This window comes from Scophthalmus maximus, chromosome 6 (genome assembly GCF_022379125.1).
Source record: "Scophthalmus maximus strain ysfricsl-2021 chromosome 6, ASM2237912v1, whole genome shotgun sequence".
Taxonomy (NCBI): Eukaryota; Metazoa; Chordata; class Actinopteri; order Pleuronectiformes; family Scophthalmidae; genus Scophthalmus; species Scophthalmus maximus.
In genome coordinates, this window is record NC_061520.1 from 9,460,001 (window position 1) to 9,478,731 (window position 18,731).

At 42.4% G+C, this 18,731-nt stretch overlaps 2 protein-coding genes across 4 annotated transcripts in view; one reads left to right on the forward strand and one right to left on the reverse strand.

Moving 5' to 3' along the window:
• The window catches only part of LOC118308860 (leucine-rich repeat-containing protein 3-like), a 6,070-nt gene extending 1,493 nt beyond the window's left edge, over positions 1-4,577 (forward strand). Inside the window, exon 2 of the mRNA XM_035630289.2 lies at positions 680-4,577. Coding sequence (XP_035486182.2) covers positions 753-1,607 — 855 coding nt within the window. The 5' untranslated portion in view covers positions 680-752 and the 3' untranslated portion in view covers positions 1,608-4,577. The remainder of the gene's footprint in view (positions 1-679) is intronic.
• A 1,396-nt stretch (positions 4,578-5,973) lies between these two features.
• Positions 5,974-18,731, reverse strand: part of col2a1b (collagen, type II, alpha 1b) — a 105,454-nt gene continuing 92,696 nt past the window's right edge. For all 3 annotated transcript variants that reach the window (XM_047332346.1, XM_035630286.2, XM_047332347.1), the window contains 21 exons: positions 18,259-18,366; positions 18,099-18,152; positions 17,826-17,879; positions 17,507-17,560; positions 17,251-17,304; positions 15,416-15,523; positions 14,976-15,029; positions 14,810-14,863; positions 13,801-13,962; positions 12,302-12,409; positions 10,532-10,639; positions 10,215-10,268; positions 9,672-9,779; positions 9,222-9,275; positions 8,942-9,049; positions 8,774-8,827; positions 8,558-8,665; positions 7,527-7,815; positions 7,174-7,361; positions 6,469-6,711; positions 5,974-6,200 (listed from right to left, as the gene is read on the reverse strand). In XM_047332346.1, the coding sequence (XP_047188302.1) occupies positions 6,054-6,200; positions 6,469-6,711; positions 7,174-7,361; positions 7,527-7,815; positions 8,558-8,665; positions 8,774-8,827; positions 8,942-9,049; positions 9,222-9,275; positions 9,672-9,779; positions 10,215-10,268; positions 10,532-10,639; positions 12,302-12,409; positions 13,801-13,962; positions 14,810-14,863; positions 14,976-15,029; positions 15,416-15,523; positions 17,251-17,304; positions 17,507-17,560; positions 17,826-17,879; positions 18,099-18,152; positions 18,259-18,366 (2,271 nt within the window). In that variant the 3' untranslated portion in view covers positions 5,974-6,053. The remainder of the gene's footprint in view (positions 6,201-6,468; positions 6,712-7,173; positions 7,362-7,526; positions 7,816-8,557; positions 8,666-8,773; positions 8,828-8,941; positions 9,050-9,221; positions 9,276-9,671; positions 9,780-10,214; positions 10,269-10,531; positions 10,640-12,301; positions 12,410-13,800; positions 13,963-14,809; positions 14,864-14,975; positions 15,030-15,415; positions 15,524-17,250; positions 17,305-17,506; positions 17,561-17,825; positions 17,880-18,098; positions 18,153-18,258; positions 18,367-18,731) is intronic.

An 18,731-nucleotide genomic window follows, 5' to 3' on the forward strand; every position in this document is an offset into this window, starting at 1 on the left:
CTGTGTCACTTATTGACACCGTGGGACTCGAGCAGGATTGATGCCCATGCCGTTAATAGTGTGGCTGGCAATACTTGGGCTATCGATCCAACCCCACTTTCTAACCCCCATCCCTCCACCCAGGAAATATGATTTTGGGGCTGTGGCATCACGGGGGGAAATAAATGGAGGGATAAAGGAGACGAACGTGTATTGAGGGATGTGATGTGATGCTTTTCTTCTTGGGTGGCGTAGTGCGGTTCAGTGCCAGTCATGCGCGATGATTCGTGTAATTTTAAGGCAGAAATACAAGAAGGATTTGCAATTTTATTAGATCACTTGGACTCTCCTTGCTGTGTTCCACAAGCACACGCTCCACTTTCATTTCAAAGTTATGACCAAGCACCACCCATAAATCTGAATTAGTTACAGTGCAATGTGAAGAAAATGAGATCGCACTGGAATTATTGTCCTCTCACATGTGTTTGGGTGCTTTCACATTACGCTGTCTCTCCATTCGGGGTCGTATCTATCAGATGAACTGGTTTAGGCCTTGCTCAGTGTCTGTCTCTCCACCCGCTGACCTTTTCTCTCCTCCTCCTCCTCCTCCTCTTAAACATCATAATCTGCCCGGCAGTGTTCGGTGATTACATGTCGATACAGGGACTCGTGTTTTCCAGACTGACCCTTTTTCCCTCAGTCTCTCAGATTCTCCTGCTGCGACCGTGCGTCCGACTGGGACCTGGCGTGTGTCAGGGGGCTATGGTGACGCGATGTGCACGCGCTGGTGTGAGGAGAGATGCGCCAGCGTCAGTGGAGGACGACGGAGGGATAGAGGAGTGCACCATTCATGGCTGGCCATCGCACTCTTCTTCTCTGTCCTGTGGGGCCAAGTGTCCCCCCAGTGCCCGGACAGCTGCCACTGTGCCTGGGACACGGCCACGGTGCAGTGCTCCGATGCCGGGCTGCAGGAGGTCCCAGCGGGGATCCCGCCGGATACCGTCTCCCTCCACCTGGAGCGCAACTACATCCGGAACCTCCCGGAGAGCGCCTTCAGAGACCTGGTCCACCTGCGGGACCTGTATCTGTCCCACAACCGCATCGACTCGCTCGCCTCGGGAGCCCTGCGGCGTCTGGGCTCCGAGCTGCGCCTGCTGGACCTTTCGCACAACCTGCTGAGGCAGGCCAACCGGGAGGAGTTTGGCTCCACGCGAGCGAAGACGCGGCTCTACCACAATCCCTGGCACTGTGACTGCGCCCTGCAGGAGCTGATGGAGACTCTGAACCTGGAGCCCGAAACGGTGAACGGGATCGTCTGCGAGAGCTCTGTGCGGGGTGCGGGCGAGGGGAGCAGGTGGGAGGAGCCGGGGGCGCAGGGCGAGCACGCAGGTCAACCGCTGGTCAAACTGTTGGATTCCGGGGTGAACTTCTGCAGCCTGCAGAGGAAAACCACCGACGTGGCCATGCTGGTGACAATGTTCGTGTGGTTCTTTATGGTCATCGTGTACGTGGTGTACTATGTGCGGCAGAACCAGGCCGAGGCCCGCAGGCATTTGGAGTACCTGAAGAGTTTACCCAGCCCAATCAAGACCCCCACTGAGACAGACACTCTGAGCACTGGTTTCTGAACTTCTGCCGGGCTGTAATTTTAATGGAATAATCAAACGCCGGTTTCATGGAGAGCCACTGAAAAACGTCAAAATCGCAGCGTGGACTTGCTGTAAGATGACTGTGAGGAACCCAACACAGAACAGCTGTGTTGTGGTGTTGTCAACATTTCTTAATGTTTGTTACAGCTGAAGTTTTTCTTACTAATTTCCTTTCCTGTTGCACTGTTCTCACCTCAAAGAAAAACTATTTGGATGTGTACTGGCTTTTACTCACTGTCCCACCTGCAATGAGAGAAAAGAGCAGAGACAGCAGAAGACGAAAGGACGAAATAAAAGAAAATGTCACAAGGAAGAAATTCTTTATAGCCGTCTATCTCCCTCCGCAGTCCGTCCTTCCTCTTTCCGTTCTCCTCCCAGCGAGCCGTGGCCTTTTCTCTTTCATTACGCTCTAATTAGGACTCTTTGACCAACTGACCCTTAATGAACCCTTGCAAGGTCCTAATCAGGTGGAGTGTGCTTATGAGGACAAAAAGAAGTGTGTCTTCATCTAATTGTGTCATTGTTTCATTTGTGCATGTGTGTGTGTGTGTGTGTGTGCGTTGTTACGGCCCTTTCTACTCTGATAACACTGATTGGCGCGGATGCTATTCGGGCCTTTTCCAATACAGGGGCCACAATACGCCAGTTGTTTCCATGCCAGTGGAGAGCTGCTGATCTAAATTTACTCTCAGGGAGCCATTAGAGCCCAAGGTGGTGTGGTGAAGCACACGGTCTCTAAGATGCAGGAATCAGCTCTCCAATATCCGGACAGCTTAGTGTACCGATTGGTACAGGGAAAATTTCAACCAGAAATGGATTGTCGGTTTAAATTCGTTTAGTAGAGCCATTTATCCTGAGAGACTCCGTTGGCTTAGCTTTAATTAATCTCCCGAGTCCTGCGTCCTCGCTGTGTACCAGTTGTTTCCGCCTCCCATTTTCCACAAAGGCTGTAACTATAACTGATTTATATTTCTGGAAGTGAGTGCTCTGGTAATAAATAGAATTGTTAGTACATTTAACGCTTGTGATGTTAAGAGCAACGCCATTCCTCACAAGCGGGTGTTTACTGCAGTTTTCCTGCGTATCCCACTCACAGGAAATGGAGCAAAACCTGACGGGATTAACAGCCACCCCCTTTTTTCTTTTTTTTTTCCACTTGACTTCATCATAATCATATTTACTGTGCCGCCGCCTCTGGAGCATTAGATTCTGATGGGAGGGTGTATTGTGTATATTTATTTCTTCACAGTTACAAATAGAAATGATAGAATGCTTCACTCAAATTTTTGGTCAGCAAATTCTTTGTTTAGAGCAACCCCATAATCTGAGAAGGCACAAAATGATGTTTTACCCCCAGATTGCTTATCTTTTCAAAGATTATTCGAAACCAAATGAGAAAAGAAAAAAGAAAAAACACTCTTGTTGAGTATATGTTGTCTGTAACAGATTATGAGGGTTCATGGATGCCGATGTCGTCTGGTGATTCCTGAATTATAATTTGCCCATAACTTGGTGCGACCATTTTATCTCCATCGTCAGGTCAAACATTTGTCCAATACCTGGATTAAGATTAAATGACTGCTAATTCACCAACCTCAACTGTACTTTGTGTCCAGTGCTAACAGGCCAAACTCGTTTTTTTAAGACGGTTAACGGTGATGGTTAACATTATACCTGCTGGCATTGTCACTGTGAGTGTGTAGCTCAAAGCACATCTCTCGTTCATGTTTTTTGTCCCCGATGGATTCAAATGTACAGTTACAAACTTGTAAGTGCCCATGGATATAGTTAGATATGACTGTTCTCCATTTTAGCTGACGTTTTGGTTGGTAAGAGCAGAAGTGAAGCCTAGAGTAGGTCAACTGTCCATGTACTGTACTGTGCTAAATGTGTCGTGTGTGTGTGTGTGTGTGTGTGTGTGTGCGTGCGCGCGCGCGCGCGCGCGCGCGCGTGCGTTTCGTAATCTGGAATGGTTCAGGTCGGTGTTGTTCAGGAGCTAGACCATGAGTAGAACGATGTTGATATTGTCACGATGAATGTTAAACCTCTCTGGTATTAGACCAGAGGCTAAAAGATGAAATACATAAAGGTAGATATTTGTTCTGTGGTCTTAAAAACTAAAATGTGGGTTCACTTGAGAAGCACCGTTCACGTGGAACTTAACATGCGGCGGATATTTTCTGAATGTTACCTGTTTGTCACCGATCTCACATCTAACGCGGGAGTTACCCGACTTCACTAATCCCCTCGAAACACAAGAAACAAGAATAACCTCTGTGTGTAGTTTCTTTCTGTGAGTATTCTTTTTTTATTGGTGGTGTATTTCTATTCTGGTGATTTGTTCTCTCTCCTGTTTCTATGCCAATGATTGTTCAAACAAGGATAGACTCATAGATCGAAAACCATTACATTAAATAATAAATGAACTGTCAAAAAGTGATTTCAGAAAGAAAGAAAAACACAACAGTTATTATAAACAAAATTACAGAAGCGTTGCTCTACTTGGTTCATAGAAATGCTTCTACCTTTTATTGCTACTGTCAGTGGAAAAAAGGCCAGAAGATGAAGAGAAGTAATAGAAGTACAGGAAAACATGATCAGTTCACAGAATGAGCTGATCATGGTCGGCAGTGTTTCCTATTTCTACTCTGCCATGCGATAAAATGAAAGGGAATGAAACTGAAAGACTATTATACATATATAATTAACTAAATGATATGAACTTTCACCACTTTCTTCTTCTTCCATCACCATCAATCAAAATCAAAATGGCCCCACAATTCATCCATCGCTCCACTGCCTTTTCTTGAAATCTGAGTCGTTTCTCCCCCTGGAAATATATCACCACAAAAACACAAAGTGGAGTCGGGGCACAGCACACCACTGCCCTGGATATTTCAACATGGGGGAGAACAAAAGAGGATATAAATAAAAAGCAACTTCAGCCTGTTACTTGGTTTTGTCTTTTATTTCCAATTTACATTAATTAAAACGTAACAAAAACAAGTCATGATCATAATAATAATAATATAATAAGGCTATTATTATTAATAATAATACTATTATTAATAATAAAAAATATACACAACCTCACACAAATGAAGCCTCTGCGCTGGCTGTAGAACTGGAGCGACAAAGTCAAACACACCTTAAATCTCTTCAACTGTGTGAGTGTGTTGGCCGAGGCAGAGGGAGCGCCCTGTGTGAGGGGACTGATGGGAGGAAGTCGAGAGGGCTGGGGGTCAAAGGTCACAGCAAATTGGGGGGGGGGGCAGCAGACTGGGCCTTCGTGACCAAACTTTTCAAAAATGTTGGTCATGTTGTTATTTGCTTAAAATATGGGATTTGTAAACAAATATTCAGAGGGGGGAGGGAAAGGCCGTATGAATTTTTGCTCTTTTTAGTGTGAGGTAGCTTTAAAAATATCAAAACAAATATAAAGAAAACTAAAATATAATTACATGCGTTCCAAATTAGATAAGCCTTGTTTGTAAAATAAAAATAAAAAAGGACTCTGGGACACGTGTGTTCACATACAGGATCGTCGGGGACGGCAGGGGACATTCATCACCCTGAGATCCAAAAGCCCAGGGTGAAATGTTCTCTCTGAGAATCTGTATATATATGTATACACACACATATACATATATATACATATATACAAGTCACTACAAATGAGTATCTGGTTGTTATTAAAAAAAATACAGACTGTTTTACAACAATAGCACCATTGACTTTTATTATAGTACACAGTAACTTTTTGATACACACTGCGGTGGTAGAAATAGGAACACCTGCACTTTCTAGATTTTTTGGTTTCAAAGAGATACCTATCATTTAGTGGATATGGTACAGGGGTGAGAGAAGAGGAGGAAGTAAGAGGAGGTTGGCGGATAAGGGTTTTTTTTCATTAAAAAATATGTTTAAGTGGGATTTTTATTACTTAGCATCAAACTTAGTCCTACCGTACCTGGGACCCAAACCTAAACAATAAATAAATAACACCAAGACATTTTCTCTCTCTCTAGTTCCCTGGTATGTTCCCATACTCTCCTCATACTTCCTCCTTCTTGATGTGGGGTTGGGTAATGTCGAGGGAGTTGCTGTTCACCCAGGGTGAAGTGGGGGCGTGTGGGGAATGCTGGGTGTCCGTGGGGCAGGGTGAGTTGACTGGAGGCAATGCTGGATGAATCACAGATGACAATTGCTAGTGCCATTCAGTGCAGAGATCCTACGGAGTTCGATTTGGAAAAAGCACTTTTTACTTAGAAAAACAGTCCCATTTTAAAAAAGTGTCTTGATTTTTCTTTTTCTCTCTTTCTCTCCTCCTTTATCTGAGGTGCGCTCCTCTTTCATTTTTTTAAACTTTTTTTTTTTTTTCAAATTTCCACTTCTTCTTTCTCTTCTTTTTTCATCCCTCATTCTTTACAAGAAGCACACTTGCCCAACGTCGACTCCAAACTCCTGGTCTGCTCCTCCAATATCCATTGGGGCAATGTCTACAATGGGGAGACGAGAGGTCTTCTGCGATCTGTATTCGATCACTGTCTTGCCCCACTGGCCCGTGTGTTTCTGTGCAGGGGCAAAAAAACATAAAACACAATAGCTGTTAAATGATCTACGATTTCTTCATTATCTTGGTGAGTCTGGGTGACTGCCAGAGTAAAAAGGGGACACATAACGTACGTCTGTGATAAAGGGAAAGTGAATTGTCTACACATTTTAACGTCCTTCTTCTGAATTTCATGACATTATGCGTCGGTGTAAAAACTGATATCGCATATGCAGGCAGAAGAGCTGCGTGTGCACTGTCCAAGCGTGTCGAATGTGCCAGTCTCACCGTGCAGCCGTCCTCCATCACGCTGTAAGTGAAGCGGCTGTTGCCCTCGGCTCTGATCTCCACGTCGTTGGAGCCCTGCAGCAGCACGGCCTTCTTCAGGTTCCCTGCGGAGGCGTCCATGTATGCCACGCTGTTCTTGCAGTGGTAGGTGAGGTTTTGGGAAGCCTCGGTGGACAGCAGTCTCAGGAAGGTCATCTGAATGGCAGCAGTGTTGGGCGCCAGGCTGTCATCACCATAGCTGAACTGCATGAGGTCACAGGAAGAGGAAGTGAGAACAACGGTTAATATCACAGATACTATTATTTATTTTTTTAATTACTAAACTGCTATTTTTGCCTTGTTTTTGGGGGTTTTAACAATGTTTTACAGAGATTTTTTTCTTCAAATTGTGTGTGATATAATAAACATTAAAAGTTGTTTATATATAGAATTATGAGGACACTATGGATTTTTAGGGGTTCATTTCTGTCTTTGAAATCAATAAAGGAGATTTTTTCGAACCAGATTTTTTACTGATTTTTAACAAGAAATCAAATAAATTTAGATAGATTTAATAAATTAAATTCTAAATAATAGAGTGAGAGCACAATAATCAATATAACGTCAAAAAATTCCTGATCCCTCTTTTTTGGGGGAAAACCCCCCCAACAACGAGCAGTAATAGTAGTGGAGTCCTGGTTCAGCTGAACTGACAAGGTGACTTACGTGGAATCCTCCATTCATTGTCTCTCCGAACCAAACGTGTTTGCGGTCTTTGCTCTTGCTGGACCACCAGTTCTTGCGAGGGATGTTGGAAGGCTTGGAGGAGACGCAGGACTCTCCTGTCTCCATGTTGCAGAAGACCTTGATAGCATCAACAGTGCAGCCCTGGTTGGGATCGATCCAGTACTCTCCTACAGGCAAAAAAGACATGTTAGTATTTAGTATAATGTTATGACACATTGTCATATATCAGCCACATGCAAACACTCCCAGACATCACAAACTATATTTATCCCAAAGCTTGTCTGCTTCATCCTCTCCCCCCAATTTGGTCAATTCCTCCCGGTGTCACTCACCGCTCTTCCAGTCGGGATGGCAGAGCTTCAGGTCTCTGCAGGTGCGAGCAGGGTTCTTCTTGGATCCCTCGGGGCTGCGGATGTTCTCAATCTGGTTGTTGAGAGACTTGAGGGTGGCGTCAACCTCGGCATCGTGCTGACGGAGGTTTCCGGAAGCCTGGTCAGCCCTCATGTACCTGAGAGGATCTGGGGACTTCTCTGTCTGACCCAGGCCGGCGAAGGCAGACATGTCAATGCCAGGGCCGGGGGGACCAGGAGGACCGGGGGGTCCGGCGTTTCCGGGAGGACCCTGAGAGGAGGAGAATAGTGAGCAAGATAGAAAGATTATTTTGGGAGTGTCGTTTTTTTGTTTGTTCACAGGCAGTGGATTATTCTCCCTACTACAATTAGACGACACCCATCTCCCAAAACTGGGAGGAAGGAAGAGCTGCCACCTGTTCTGCAGTCTGTCATGTCCTCTCATTCCAGTTTCCTTGGTGAGGACTTCGAACAACGAAAACAAGTTCATGTGATGCCAACAAGTGCTCGTGCTACATCTTGTTTAGTTGCTTTACTTTAATGAAGATTTTCTTTCCTTAAAATTGAATTGCTTAATTTGCTCTATAATTTGATTTATTAATAGACAGAGGAACTCTTCCCTTTAATGCCAATTTGAATATCAAATAATGAATTACAATGGCATTTTGAATGATTATAAACACATAATCATCATCTGAGCGTTGTCAAACATTTATGTGACAGCTTTTAAATGTCGACAATGGTATTTTTGTGATTTTTGTATGAAAATGGATTGTTTTCTGTCTTGCTATCTTTCTTTGATGTGAAATGAGAAAGTTGCAGAAAAAAAAACTTGGTTGATTGGAGCGTGAAAGTTGGGTGAAAGGATGTGAGCCCATAAATATTATTTAAGAAATAATAATAAAGCCAAGTGAAAGCAGAAATTTGATGGCTAAAAAAGTTATTTTAACCTGTTATGATTAAGTGTAACACGATCAAGGTGACGGACGGTGAAAACTTTGGTGGGTACTCACAGAGGGACCGGTCTCTCCACTGCGACCACGAGGTCCGGGGGGTCCAATGGGTCCTGGCAGACCGTTTGAACCGTCCTTTCCAGCAGGGCCAACAGGTCCAGGTGGTCCCTACGTGCACAGATGGAAACAAAATGCTTGGTGTTGAGACACTGCATGTGGAGATAATCTTGGAATTCAAAATGATATTCCAATTTCTTTTATTCCAACTGTACTCACTCTCTGTCCAGAAGGTCCAGCGGGTCCAGTAGCACCCTGGTCTCCAGATTGACCCTAGAACATTGAAAGAGTGTTTTAATACAATTAGTGGGATGACGACAAGAAAGGATTCCCTTAATGTCATCAGACTAGTGTAACGCAAAGGTTACATTGTGTTTGGATGCTTACCGGAGGTCCAGGCAGACCCTGCAGACCGGTGAAGCCTCTGTGTCCCTTCTGTCCTCTCTCACCGCCCTCTCCACCCTCACCTTTGTCACCGCGGGGTCCTTGGGGTCCCTGAGAACAAGTGGACAACAGCCTAACTCAGCGCCGTTTGCCTGATGACGAGTTTGTATTGTGTGAAATGGCACGCTAAAGCTCTTGCAGTGGATAAACCAGTTTTGTGCTCAGGTCTGTGTTAGTGCAGACCACACAGCGTTTAATAGAAACTGTTCAGGAAGTAACATACGGGCATTCCTCTGGCCCCAGCAGGTCCTGGAGATCCAGAAGGTCCTTGTGCACCCTGAGAAAGAACAGCAACAACAAAAAAAGGTACAGATTTTATAATAGAAACATAATGTTTGAAAAATTAATGGAGCAGTATTTTGAACTGGATGAAAGTATTTACTGTTATATCTTTTATTATTGAGGTTATTACCGTCATCATCTACTACAACTGTTTCCCTTTAAAAAAAGATATCATCAATTATATGCACAATAGAATCTTAAATACTTAGTGAGGGATAGACGCTTTTTATTGTCTGCAGGTCATTTATTCTCCCCCCCCCCCAAAATGATCTTTTACTTTATGTGCTACCAGACAACAAGCTGATTTCCAGTCGGTGAAAAATCCACCTCTGACATTAAACATTCGATAAGCGTCCTATTATATTAACAAAAAAACAATAATACTACTCACAGACTCTCCTCTGTCTCCCTGTTTGCCAGTAGGACCAACAGGGCCGGGAGCACCGGGACCGCCTGGAGCACCAGGAGCACCAGCAGGACCCGTGGTACCACGATCACCCTGCGGCACAGAGAGGACAACAGTCACGACAGGAAAGCCATGAAAACAAGATCACCTTTAGTCTGCACTGGTAGTAAGTGAGTAATGTCGGAACAAATGGCAAAGCAGCCTACAAAAAGAGACAGTATTATTGTTCAATAACAAAAGCTAAAGCTTGAGAAAAATACGATTCTGTTTGTGTTCAGCAATTCACTCATTCTACAGGCAATCTTATTTCCGTTCTAGCAAAGTGTTGACTGAATCAATTAATTTCTCACATCGGGCCAGATTAAAATTAATGGCTGTAGTAAAACAGCAGGTTTACATAATTTGAACCTGAGTTTCTGGTGTTGTTGTGCAAATCAGAGTCTTATAAATCTTATTGATTCAAAACTTCATGAAACATAACAAATGGTTACAGGCAGAGTGTTTGATGACGTGTCTCTGTTTTTTCACCTTGATTCCAGTAGAACCGTCTCTGCCAGGAGGTCCATCAGATCCAGAGTTGCCCTGACAGACGACAGAACAATGATAAGTGTTAACAGCTTCCACTTCCACCGAGCCAGATGTCCTACTGAATACTGAACAGCTGTATAATGAACCCTGCTCCACCAAAACGCATTAATGACACGGCGTGAAAACAATGCAAATATATACGTGACGCAAACAGCGGTGCATTCTAATGGAGACTTGGCCGTCGTTTCCATCAGGGCATATGAACAATTACGAGCGGTTGGCCAATATGGCGTGCTGCGTGTCGGACATTCTCTGACCTCTCTGCCAGGCTCTCCCGCAGGTCCGGTGAGTCCAGGTGGTCCAACAGGTCCAGGGGGTCCACGGTCTCCGCTGCCACCAGCAGCTCCCTGCTTTCCGGGCTCACCCTGAGAGGAGAAGGCCAATTACTACATTTTGAATACATTTAGTAAAATACACTGTGAGTTATCATGAGTTATCTAAAAATATACCTCATCAAATGATTCAACCCACTGGCACGTTTACCGACACTTCTGGGATCATATGTTCCCCCTAACATCTCAATGAATCATTGTGGAAACTACAATCGTGAACACATCGCTCTCAATACACACCACTGCTGATGTTTTGTTTAAAAGCAGGTAGCAGGTTGAGTCCAAAAAAAGGAGATGAGGGTATTTTCTTATTATTGTTTATAGAGGCGTTCTCTAAAATCAGTGCCACACTGGATTATCTGTGCCATAGAGACCTGCTAACCTAACTGAAGTCTAACAGGACATCTTGGAAATCAGGTTGTGTAAATCCATGGAAGAGGGTATTGCCACAACAATTAAATCCGTCACCTCATCCTTATCTTTGTGATTATCACATTTCAAGACCCCCAACCCTTGTTAACAGCTGTTATAACTTGGTAATGTGGTTATGAAATGCAGCATGTTTTGGTAATTTAATCTAATCTTGTTTTGAACAATAGTTTTGTATAATTTTCCAGCCCCTGTTCTGGAAAGCACAAACTATGGACGACAAATCCACAAGATTTTGATCCCGGTCATATCATCGCCACTTAAAGTTTGGTTGAAAAATGGTCACCGTGCCCACATGTACCAGGCTGATAGACTCTATATATTGATTTAAAATGTATGTAACATAAAATCTAAAATCTTAAGATACAAAATGGCACAAAACAGATATAGCAAACTCTGAACACCTGCTGTCTTCAAAGGAGCTAAACTTGCAGTAAATCTACTCAGCACCACAGAAACTGCATCATGCACTTCAAACTCCGTTTCTGTTATCAAAGCATGTTCTCCGCTTGAAACATTGCTGGGCGAGTTCTGCGTCACCCCAGCTGCTTTCCTGGCATCCCTTTCATGCGTACTGAATGAATAATTGATGGTAAGGACACGTCTACCGAGATTGCTGTAATGGCTCATGTCACATATCAGATCTTGGGAGATGTAAGCAGCGGAGACTTCTTGTCACATGTGAAACCGTACACGGAATGGAATCAGCTCACCGGGAGAAAAGCAGCGGCTCATGTGATGGATGTGATCAGATTTGTGATCCAATTAGGACATTCCAGAGCCTGTCTGACAGTTTCTACATTTCCTTTTTTATTAAGTGACAAAACACTAGTTATTGAGGCACATTATGAATATCTAATTAGTAAACAGCCTGTTTCTTTATTTAAGATTAATAAAACAGTACTTCACTTGCGGCAATTAAAGAGAAAAACTTCTTAGCTCACTCGGTTTGGTAAACAACACTGAAGTGACTGTCCCGTGTGTACTTATCTTTATTTTTTCATCCCCAAAACAATGCAATACATACTAGAAATCTTAAATCCCTTCCTGATGTACTGTTGCTGAAACCATTAGTGGATTGAAAGACACTTTTCAATCTGAATTTTTAAAAATTTTATAAATGCCACCGTGAACTCTTGGATTAGCATCGTTCAGTTTTTGTCTGACATTTATAGACTCCAAAAAAACCCATCCCCAGGTTAATTGATAATTAAAATAACTGAATTTCTACATTTAATTACATGAGTCAGTTATCATGTTACTTACAGAAGGTCCAGGCAGACCAGGGAAACCTCTCTCACCACGCTGGCCTGGCAGACCGACAATACCGCGCTGACCACCCAAACCCTGAGGACCTGAAGGACCAAGGGGACCCTGAGGGGAACAAAAGATACAGAAAACACAATCAACATGTGTCCAATGTATTGTCACTTTCACAGGCGGCCATTTGTGCCGTGGCACAGTCAATTCATTTGATTTGAGAATTATTTAAATAGGTTTTTCTTTTTTTTTTACATAAACTAATAACATAGACAAACAATTAATAAGAGTTGGTACCAGTTCCATAAGTGGGCCATTTTACAGTATAAAAATACAAGTCTGTACTCTCTGGTAATGGAGACATTTCTGAATTACCTCATGAATTCAGAAATGTCTATCTGTGACAACTGAATGTTGAGCTGTCTATACACAACATAAATAACACATACAGCAAACTCAACCAAACCAAAAGATGAATGAATGAATAAGTAAATATTAAAATAAACTACTGAATCAAGAGTCCACAACTTCTGAAGGGGGGGGGGGGTTATGTATCAGACTATTTCTTAGCTTGACATAATGACTTCTGAAGTTTTCATGCACCTGTTGAAAAGTTGCTCACCAACTAAAAAAATATGTCTTTGAGTCTCCAAGCAGTTAGTGCTCGTGCTTTAGCAAGGTGTATTTTTGTCCCATTCTTTCCTCCGTTGTGTTCTGTTTCACTTTTATTTACGTTTGCAGAGATCCCTGTTTTATATCTTATGTCATTTGCTCCACCTGGGATTGGACAACTCAAAAATGCAGCTACAAGAATATCAACATCCGTCTCTCCATTACAACCTTTCAGGTCTACTTCCTCCATGCCATGTGAGTCCACCCTGTCACATGTCGTGCACTGTGCAACGCATGTTCACGATAAACACCTGACTCCAAGTGACGCCCGAGTACCACCAGTCAGCTGTCAGAGACTCTGATGAGTTGATACATGGTTCAAGATTTCATATATGCAATCTATAGGTGGGAAGGATCTCGCCCCAGCCGCGATCTTCATGTTTGACTATTTAATCATCTGTGATGTGTCATTATCTTGACAGGGCTCGCCGTGGGTATATGACAGGTGTGCGCGCAGTGCTAAGTGCAGGCCGAGGTCCTTTCATCAGTCTGTCACTGGGCCTGAGCTGTCCGGTTCTGTCATATGTCTAGGTCTGCTATTACGAGCCAGTGATGGACACAGACAGCTCTGTGTATTGTTGGAGAATGTGCTCAGCTGCTGTCCATTACCGATGAAATTGGCTCTTCGTGCTGACAGAGTTGCTTCTCTCAATAATGGGCACGTCTGTTCACCTCGGTGGTGTTCAAGGAGATGTGTGGTCTGAACAGCGATGTGGGACAGATTGGAGTAGTACTTCAAGTGTCACACGGTCAAGAAGTTACAGATCTTGTGAAAGTCCTGCAGCGTCGTGAATGGTATATGGAGGAATATGATTGAAGAATGATGGACTTACAGGAGGACCGTCCTCTCCAGCGTCTCCCTTCTCGCCAGGAGCCCCAGAAGGCCCGCGGAGTCCAGCATCACCCTGTCTGCCTGGGGGTCCACCATCTCCCCTCACTCCCTTGGGTCCGTCTTTGCCAGAGGGACCAGCAGGACCAGCAGGTCCAGGGTTACCCTAAAGGTTTAAGAAGGATGACATAGCTAACATTAAATGGAATCACATGCAGAAAATGACAATACATTACATGTCAAATCTATGGTTTATATATCGGGTATATTTGTGCTCTGTTTTGAAAGATCAATTGTAATCCATCATTTAAAAATGAGTTAAAGCGTATTTTGTAGTTTCAATTGTTTTCCATTACTTCATGGCTTGACCAAGTCAAAAATGCAACAATCAGCCACAACATTAAACCAGTCACCTGTTGAATTTTGGGGCTCATCGGTGTACACACACGTACAGGTTTGGAGAACATTCGGCTTTCAGTTAATATGCAACATTACCTGTGATCTTTAAATAACTTTTAACATCTCACATTGGACGACTTGTTTCTCACAATATGTGACGCTTCCTTTTAGCAGGTCTATAAAAATATTCTCTTCCTGCCGTGTCAAACATACTGTTCTCGTAATGCGCAGGTGCTGAAACAGCAAGAGTCAGAGCTTTACAGGTGCGATTTAACAAGGATCCTGAGATCACTGTGGCGTGATGGAAACACTCCTTTGTCTTTTCTGCTGCACCTGTTTCTTCCTTGTAAAACATAAATGAATCCCAGTTTTCTTCTTCTTTCACATACGTTTTTTACGTTTCGCATATTACCAGACTTTTAGACAGTTTATACTTGAAGTCTGTCAAAGTAGGTTGAATACAAAAATATCTGTCAATATTGTATAAAATATTTACACTATTGTCATGTATGTGGTTTCTGGTTACAACCCAATAGCTATATATTTCTTAAAATATGCATATGGACTCAGTTGAGTGGATAGAGGCTGTTACAGTATAAGGAGGGTGAACTTACGTTGGGACCAGGGGGTCCAACTCGGCCAGCAGCTCCAGGGAAACCAGTGGCACCCTGTCACAGAAAGATTCATTTAGACAAAAGCCACAAATAATGTAACAGAATAAGGACTTCTGCGTGTAATTCTATAAGGAAAATAATAATTATTTTTCAAAAAGTCACTTACAGGAGGTCCTTGAGCACCTCGAGCACCTTTAGGTCCAAAAACACCTGTAGGACCCTGCCATAGAAAACATACAGAACATTACTGTCTGACATTAGTTTTATGTTACAAAACGTGTCTTAGGGCAATATGATACTTTCTAAAAACAGCACTTTCAGTAGCTATGAGATAATTGAAATGAAGCTAGAATCTATTCATTGTTTTTGAGAGAGAGAGAGAGAGAGAGAGAGAGAACAAAGAGACAAAAGGAGGGTCTTCTGCTGTTTTGTGCATTTCTCTCTTCTCATAAGAAAGACTGTCAGTGTCTGACTTGCTGTTGTTTTTGATTATTAAAAAGAAAATGTCACTAGGCTGCAAACACTCAATGCTTTGGTATAAGCTGTATTATCAAAAAAGTGAGCATCAGAGCAAAACAAAAAAAAAGCATCTAGAGTGACACGCACTGCAGGTCCAGGGGCACCAGATGGTCCTTGGGGTCCGGGGGCACCAGCGTCTCCCTTCTGTCCAGATTCTCCCTGCTCTCCCTTGGTTCCAGGTTGACCATCAGCTCCCTGAAAGAGAAAGACAGAAAAGGCATTAAAAAAACCAAATGTTTCCATTGAGGCATTACATCAATCAATATAATTCAATAATATATGTATTATGCTGAAATCGCCTATTCTGCATACTTTTAGTATTTAAAGGTCTGACTGAAGTGAACTTTTAGAAAAACTAAAAGACCTGAGCACTTCTTCCGCCACTGCTCAGACACAAACAAACCGCTTGTATGGATTAAAAAGCTTGGGGCAGTGCAGTGTTAATTTTTGGTTCTTTCATTCTTGCATGACAACATATGGAAAAAATAATTAAAGATTGTTGAAGCCTACTAATGAAAGCTGTCAATTTACTTATGCTCTGACTTATTTCAAGTTTTTGGACTGCCACATTGTGTAATGACCCTCTACTTTTGTTCGCCATGTGCTATCTTCCTCCACTCACATCACTGTGGCTCAGTAATTTATTTTGCCCATGCATTTTGGGACTTTTTTTCTTCCTTTACTTTATATTCATGTAATACTTACACAAATGTGATTTACATGGTATTTGCCATGAATAAATAAATGGGAAAAATAAAACTGTAAATAATAATAATCATGTGCTTATGGAGATCCATCTGACCTGGACAGACATGATCACTATTAGAAGTTTCCACTGTATTTAATAGCTGCTGCTGTTTCATGTAACATGTGTGTCCATTTCAGTCTGTGAGGAGATGAGCTGTGTTACAGTCTGTGAGCTGAGATATTTAGACACCTTCAAGTGTTATTCATCCTGACGTACGCTCAATAATTAGTCGTAGTAAAACCTAGAAACAAAAAAAAAAACCATTACGTATGATGAAATGTTTTGTCAGAAAAAACATTGATGAAATTCCATTTGGAAGGATGCAGCTTATTAAAAATGTTAATCTGATGACCGTCTGGAGTCTTTGGGAGGAGCTAAATGGATGAGTGATACGGAGAGACTTCCGACAATCTACGCACTGATCTCCCCTCACGGAATATTAAAACTGAGGAAACAACTGGTGCCAAGATTGAAAAATGATTCACTGAGCACTAAAGACAATATCCAAATGTGTCCAGATAGTACTAATAAAAAGAAAAGCTGCGTCTGGTTGATGCCAGTAATATCACAGCTCATGACTGTTTTCGATAAAGAAAAACATTAAACCTTCAGTCTCTTTTTCCAGGTAACAATCCTTTTTTTTTTAATTTAGAAAATAAAATATCCACTTTTTCACTGTAACAAGATTTAATTGTTGTAGAGCTGTTGAGATTTTTCTGTTGTACATCTACTGTGCTTTAATCCAATAATAAAATATAAGATATTCTTTTATCAAGGAAGCATTAGTAATTGCTGTCATTGTTATAGTAACTTTGAGTAACTGTTTTTTAGAGGGTGCTGGTTATAGTGTTTTAAAGTTAAATATATATATATTAATTCTTAATACATAAACTGAGAAGTACTTAGACGTATTGGCTGTAACGTCTTTGCTGTCCTTTACACAGTGTCCCTGCTGTAAAGTCACTGCTGAGGTGACTTGTCCTTCTTAAAATATCAGCGTTATTATAAATATTCATGACTGACTGGAAATCCACAAACAAATCGAGAGAACTGTAACATTCTTAACCTTGCTAATAAGTCAAGGTGGCGCTCAATGACTTCATGTGTGTCTGTTAGTGAAGTTCCACGATTTAGATTTTCTTAACAACTGATTTTTTCTTTTTTTGTTACTTACAGGGGGTCCAGCAAATCCAGCAGGTCCAGGAGGTCCGGTCTCACCCCTGTCACCCTGAAAGAAGAAGGAGGAAGTGAGATAAATGGGTCAAAAATAAAGACCCTTTAAACTTTAACTTCAACACAGATGACCTCTGTTTTAAGACAGTCATCTCTAATTTTTCAAAATCACTCTAAAGGAGAAATTACTTTTTTTTACTAAGCCACAACATGCCACTTTTTGAACAAATTGATACTGGTTCAAGTGTGACACTTACAGGAGCACCACGGGTACCGGCAGCTCCGGAAGGACCAGCAGGACCAGATTCACCCTGGGAGGAAAACACAGCATCAGCAACACACATCATGCTGTAAACACTGTGTTCAGGTGACAGGCATGGCCTTCATGCCCCCGAACAATAAACCGCACAAAGAAAACATTAAATGATAGTAATTAATTCATAGAAATAGATCCCAAAGATGAATTTACTTCAAAATTAGGAAGTGTAACAATAGATGTTAATCGAGAGCACCAGCAATAAATCATGTGTGCGTCAATAGTTGTAGACTGTAAAATTTAAATGACAGAGCACTTACCTTCTCACCGTTGGGACCAGAAGGACCAGGGGGACCAATGGGACCGGTGAGACCCTGTGACAGGAAACAGGAAAACAGTGTAAAAAACAGTTTGAACCAGCACGAGAATTAACATTTTGTCTTGAAATCAGCGCTGGATTAAAGAATGGTCCCATTGGAACAAATGATTTTTCGATCTCATTTGAGGGCTTGAACATTTGTGAGGAAATACATTCTGTCACTATTCAACAGTGACTACTATCAACTCTAACAAAACGGATGACAGCGACTCACTCTGCCGCCGTCTTTGCCGGAAGCACCTTCGGGTCCTTTCTCTCCAATGTCACCCTATGGGGGTTAAAAAAAAAAAAGTCAGTCAGCTGACAGTTATAGGCATAAAACTTCAATTTTTAATCCATTCTGTCATCAACACATGGCTCTGGTCACGGCTTACTCTGTCTCCTTTAGGTCCAGGAATGCCAGCACCTCCTCTCTCTCCTGGCATACCCTGCAGACCGGGGGGTCCCTGAGATCCACCGGCACCGGCAGGTCCAATGGCTCCCTGTTACGGAGAAGAAATAAACAGTTGGCACAACGACAGAAACAGACCCAGACCAAAAAGGGACTTCAAGTTACTGTATATTGAACACATGCACCAGATGTGAGTAGGTCCTGTATTATTGCTGATAGCCTGAAACCAAACATTTTTTGTGAATGTTCTGTTGTTATATTTCACATTTCCTTTGTGTACGACTGATGCTGTCACAGCAGGAGAAGATTCGATAAAAGAGATCCACGCTCGTCTTTGTTTTCGCATGTTCTGCTCTGGATATCAGAGGATTGAAAAAATCTTATTCCCCTAACACAGGTTGTTTCACTGTTCAGCCAATCAGATTTGCATGTAAGAACATGTTCACATGTTCCTTT